Source organism: Sinocyclocheilus grahami, unplaced genomic scaffold, assembly GCF_001515645.1.
Source record: "Sinocyclocheilus grahami isolate Dianchi unplaced genomic scaffold, SAMN03320097.WGS_v1.1 scaffold1481.1, whole genome shotgun sequence".
In the NCBI taxonomy this organism is placed as follows: Eukaryota; Metazoa; Chordata; class Actinopteri; order Cypriniformes; family Cyprinidae; genus Sinocyclocheilus; species Sinocyclocheilus grahami.
The window spans coordinates 117,848-124,023 of NW_015506660.1; the positions used below are offsets into that span (position 1 = coordinate 117,848).

Genomic DNA, 6,176 nt, shown 5'->3' on the forward strand with positions numbered 1-6,176 from the left:
TTATAATGTTCCAAAATATATATATATTTGACCCTGGACTACAAAAACCAGTCATAAGAATTCATTTCTCATTCATACATAATAAATATAGCTGAATAAATAAGCTTTCCATTGATGTATTGTGTATTAGGATAGGACAATATTTGGCCGAGATACAGCTATTTGAAAATCTGAAATCTGAGGGTACAAAACAATTTAAATACTCGCCTTTAAAGTTGTCCAAATGAAGTTCTTAGCAATGCATATTACCAATCAAAAATTAAGCTTTGATATATTTATGGTAGGAAATTTACAAAATATCTTCATGGAACATGATCTTTACTTAATATCCTAATGATTCTTGGCATAAAAGAAAAATCGATAATTTTGACCCATACAATATTTTTTTGGCTATTGCTACAAATATACCCCAGCGACTTGAGACTGGTTTTTGTGGTCCAGGGTCACATATTTCAAATAAATGCTGTTCTTTTGAAATTTGTTCATGCTAATTTTAGTTAAAGTTTTAGTAATTTGGTTGTGTTTTATGTCATTTGTATTGTTTTTAAACATGTCTTTATAGTTTTTATTAATTTTTATATTAGTTTTAGTTATTTCAGTAAGTTAAGCTAAAAAAAATGAGAAATGTTGCCTTGGAAATGAGTGAAAATAAAATAAGAATTTCATTTTATTTCAGTTAACATTTATTTTGTTTTAACTAACAATGTTTTTTTTGTGGTTTTAAGTTTTAGTAAATAAATTAATATATTAAAATAGAGAACAGTTATCTTAAATCGTAATACTATTTTACAATATTACTGTTTTTACTTTTCTTTCTTTTTTTTAATCAAATATATGCAGCATTGGTGAGCATAGAAGACTTCTTTAAAAATGAAATAATCTTACCAACCACAAACTTTTGAATAGTAGTGTACTATATGAACCATTTAACTTTATTGACATGTCACACAGACTTTAGTATGTTACATGTTTTGATGACAGACAGAGTGCATGATTGCCATTTAAAAAACGACCATGAGATGCAGATGGCTGTTAAGTGATTCATAATCTACATAAAGTTTCAACTATAAATATTTAATATCAAACTGGGTGACAATATTCAATGTGTATGCTCGTACTCATTCTATTACGCAGTATTCAACAACTTTGGAGTGTTTAGAATGGTGGGTAAGTTTTGTATCCAACTATAAATAGGCACAAGATTCTCTTGGAAAAAAAAACATGTGGTAGACCATTAGGATTGTAATGACTAATTCAGCTCACTTCTGAACAACCACTTTCATTACATGGAGGTTTGATAAGTTCTAAACAGATCAATGCAATTGGAGCACCATTGTCTGGTCATGTCTTCAACCTCTGCTGGCATGAAAAAAAGAGGAATGTGAATGAGGGAAAACAGCAGCGCTATTTTTGTACCCAACTATGAAAGGACACACAATTCTCTAAGTCAAAAAGATGCTTGGTGGATCTTAAAGCACATCACTATTAAAATGATCCAAATAGAACCAAAAAGAGTTGAACTGAACTAAAATTACTTCTTGTAAGATTACTTTGCAATAAGGTTCAATCTGTTAACATTAGCCAATGCATTAGCTATCATGAACTAACATTTTTACAGCCATTTAGTGTTGCGTTATAAACATACATTACAACTGTTCATAGTTATTTCATGTTTGTTCATAATACATTAATGTTAATGAATGTAGCTTGAAATGTTACAAATGCGTTAAAATATGTAGAAATGAACATTAACCTACAATGCGGTCACTGTTCATGTTACCTAATAGATTAATGTTATGATGTAACAGTAGCAGTGCTAGATCCTTTCTTCTATATTGTGATTTACATACAACTATGAATGTATAACCAACCGTTGCTTCACTGGAAGATTAATTTATGATATTTTAATAAAAAATGATACGGTCAAAAAACAAACAAACCTTGAATGAATCGTTCACAATAAGATCAACTGTAAGCATTGAGCAAATAGGGTAACATTTCATTTCATGCCAACTTAAATGCAAATATACTGAACCTTTGTAACCATTCCACTCATCTCAGAACAACCAGTTTCAAAATATGAAGATTTAAGATGATATTGGAACATCATTGTCTAGTAGTGTCTTTTTCAACCTCATCTAGAATAAAAACAGATGTGAGAATGAAGAGGGAAATGCATGTTACCAAGCCTAAAACAATCACAAATGTTCAATAATACTGAATTATATTATTCTAAATTGAAGGATAATGGCTTAATGCAACCTATGGCAAAGAGTTGTAGGTGTGCACAAAAAAAAGTCGTTACATCCATGTTTGACTCACCAGTGTACCTCAGTCTAAACATTTATGTACACTCTAAAAAAAAACGATGGTTCTTTTAAGGTTCTTTACATGTAGGTAATGGTTCTATTTAGAACCATAGCATCCTAAAGAACCCTTTTATGCTGAAATAGTTATTTGTTATAGAGTTTTTTGTTTTTCAAATCTGAAACTGTCAAAGTCGCCTCATTGTTGATTTTCTGGAGTTCAACATTTCATCTAAACAGACTGTCTAGTCTACACCAGGGGTGTCAAACTCAATTCCTGGAGGGCCGGAGCCCTGCAGAGTTTTGTTCCAATCCTGCTCCAACACACTTACCATGTAGTTTTGGAATAAGCCTGAAGGACTTGATTAGTTGGAACAAGTGGGTTTAATTAGGGTTGAATCTAAACTCTGCAGGGCTCCGGCCCTCCAGGAATTGAGTTTGACAACCGTGGTCTACTCTCAACAAGTAAATGATTTAATTCTTAAATTTGAATACAAATTTAACTTTAAAATTGTAACTAGTTCATATTCTAGTAACATGTTCTTTTCTTTTTCTTTTTTAGTTTTTTGGTCACATGTAAGTGTGAGCAACTCTGTTAAAGGGATAGTTCACCAAAAAATGAAAATGTGATGTTTATCTGCTTACCCCCAGGGCATCCAAGATGTAGGTGACTTTGTTTCTTCAGTAGAACACATATGATGATTTTTAACTTTAATATCAATATTTTAATTGGGTATCAACACACCCATTAACGTAAACTACGCCAGAGTGCGTCCACACCTCACGCACCGGATGCCGTGCGCACGCCCAAAGACAGTTGGGCATAGTGGTGTATTAGAGGTAAAAAAATTATATAAATACTGTTCGGTTTCTGGCACAAACCGATCGTTTCGTGTCTTAGGACATCAATGTGTCGTCACGAGCCGCAGGGTTTAATTTTGATTTGTCTGTGCATGTTTTTTTTACTCTCATAGATTTTGTTACCATTACAATTTCACATCAATAAAAAAGTACCTAATTCACATAACATGCTGTTGTTGTAAAAAACTTTTATTTAAAATAAATATATAAAAAATAATATAAATATATAACATAATAATATAATAATACTGATATTATGTAAAATATACTAATATTAATTAGCCGAAGAACCATTTTTCTTAAGAGTGTACGAACTCTCCACGTCCCTCTATGTTAAACACTCTATCAAAATTGCAGTATGTCTGACTTCTTTACTGAGAGGCAACAGTGCTTTGTGGGTTGATTTTTGTGGGTCTTTTTTTCCCCTCATGCACAATGGAACTGCAACAGACAAGACTCTTGTCTTTCTGTCTCTGTCACTCTTAATTGCCTTCTTTCGGAGAGTGTCCTGTTTTGCTGAGAACAGTATTTAGTTCATTAATGAGGTTTTGTGGCAACTGCACACTTCTGCTGGGCATCACAGCTTTCTTTTGTGATAGCTGGGTGAGAGTGCTGGGGTCTTGTTGAATTGATAGTCTACGGGAAGACTGGAGTGTCTCATCAATCACCATTTCAAGCCCGGAGACACACAGAGTTCCTTCACCGCTAGCCAATTTATGCATCGAGTCCTGTTGGATGAACTCATCTGTGGTCATTTGGTTTTGTCTATTTGAACCTGTACTGACGACTGACTTCCCTTTAGCCTGCAGAATGGGGGGAAAGTACATGGACATTCATGGCTATAGGCCTCAAAGGCTGTTTTGTATGCAGTGAATAAACTTGATGCCCAATTCCAACAACCATTTTTTTCTGGACAAGTTGACATGGATATGGTTCAACTGACAACAAAGATGGAGATCAGGGCTGATCTACTGCACACTGTGCTGGTCTTTAGAGGTATTCAATGAAGCAAAACATTCATTAAACAACATTAAATGAAAAAGCTTTTTGAGTATCTGTGACATTTATGTGAGTGTAGTGCAGGTTTAGTGCTGACCTCTCTCTGGTGTTTGGCTGTGCTGGTCTTTGCAGTGCTGTAAGTGGATGTTCTTCCTCTGCTCAGGTTATAAGGTAACGAAGCGCTCTGCTTTAGGTCCCTAGGCCATAAGTCACCGTCATGCTGCAAACACATTTACGTTTAAGCTTTTGCAAGATGCTTTTATCTTAATCAACTTACATCGCATTGAAGGTTTATTTTTTCAGTCTATGCAGGAATCATTCCCATGATCTTGTTGATGCTAGAGCCATGCTTTACTGTTTGAGCTATAAGGAACAGAGAGGGCAATTTCTAGCCAATCAAATATTTTACAGGTGAACATTACTAAAGAAAACCTTAAGGAAACGCCAATGTCTGCAAGACAGCAAAAGTACAGAAACTTGTCATACTGTCTACACTACTGTACAAAAGTTTGGGTTGCTTTTTTTTAAAGAAATTAATACTTTTATTAAGATCGGTACATTAATAATCATTGATCAAAAGTGACACTAAATATTTCCATTTCAAATAAATGTAATTTCAAATTTCTATCCTTCAAAGAATCCTGACAAAAAGTATAATGGTTTCCAAAGAAATATTTAGCAGCACAATTGTTTTCAACACAGACAAAAATATGAAATGTTTATTGTGCACCAAATCAACATATTAGAATAATTTCTGAAGGATCGAGTGACACTGAAGACTGGAGTAATAGCTGCTAAAAAAATCAGCTTTGCCATCAGGAATAAATTACATTTTAAATTATATAAAATCATCACTTCCTTTTGAATGCTAAGCATTCTAGATTTTCGAACTCATAAAAGTTACCAACCTGACAGAACTGGAGAGGATCTGCAAGGGGGAATGGCAGAGGATCCCCAAATCCAGGTGTGAATAACTTGTTGCATCTTTCCCAAAAAGACTCCTGGCTGTATTAGATCAAAAGGGTGTTTCTACTAAATACTGAGCAAAGGGTCTGAATACTTAGGACCATGTGATATTTCAGATTTTCTTTTTTAATAAATCTGCATAAATGTCAACAATTCTGTGTTTTTCTGTCAATATGGGGTGCTGTGTGTACATTAATGAGGAAAAAAAATTAACTTAAATGATTTTAGCAAATGGCTGCAATATAACAAAGAGTGAAAAATTTAAGGGGGTCTGAATACTTTCCGTACCCACTGTATGTAATAATGAGACACAAAAATATGTACACTGAATTATGGTACATGCCCTCCACTCCTCGTTTACTCTGCCGCATGAAAATCCCTGCAGCACTTCTCTACGCCCAACTTCCCAGAATAGGAAAAAAATAAAGAACCGAAGTGCTTTATTTTTCTTCCTCGTATCAGTTCAAAGCCACAAAAGCAAGAATAAACCTCGACATTGAAAATAGTGAACCTGTGAGAAGTAGATAAGGATGAGGCATTAAGACCGTAGAGAGGGGAAGGAAAAATCTGAGAGGGTTAGAGGATTGGAGGAGGGATCTAAACAATGGCTCAATCATCTACTACAGTACTTCTATGCCATCTTTTGCCTTTGGTTTAAGTTATTAGCAGTGAATCAGCTGAGTCAGGCCCTCTGTGTGTAGTAGCGCCCGGCTTGTCTAAAGAAGAGTCTGCTGGAACCAGTGTTATTGAGGCAGTCTGCATGACCTTATTTCAGTTAAAAGACCTTTCCGGATAATGTGATTATACTCATGAAGGATGACCTTAAAAACATTCCCTCAAATCTTAGGGCTAGTTTTCATCTAACTTTCTCTGGGAAAAAGGAAATGCAGCATTAAAATAAAGGACTATAGGGGTATCATGGCCCTTATGAAAGAGAAGTACACTTGTGAATACTAATAATAGCAATGACGGAAATAATATAACACTGAGAGACAGAGAGTGTGAAGAGAATGTGATGTTTTTGGATATTTAACAGCATGTTAA

At 34.4% G+C, this 6,176-nt stretch overlaps 1 protein-coding gene across 1 annotated transcript in view; it reads right to left on the minus strand.

Moving 5' to 3' along the window:
• Positions 1–3,456: 3,456 nt before the first annotated feature.
• Positions 3,457–6,176, minus strand: part of LOC107570586 (arf-GAP with Rho-GAP domain, ANK repeat and PH domain-containing protein 2-like) — a 10,562-nt gene continuing 7,842 nt past the window's right edge. The window contains exons 8-9 of the mRNA XM_016256817.1: positions 4,264–4,386; positions 3,457–3,970 (exon numbers count right to left, since the gene is read on the minus strand). Of these exons, the coding sequence (XP_016112303.1) occupies positions 3,650–3,970; positions 4,264–4,386 (444 nt within the window). The 3' untranslated portion in view covers positions 3,457–3,649. The remainder of the gene's footprint in view (positions 3,971–4,263; positions 4,387–6,176) is intronic.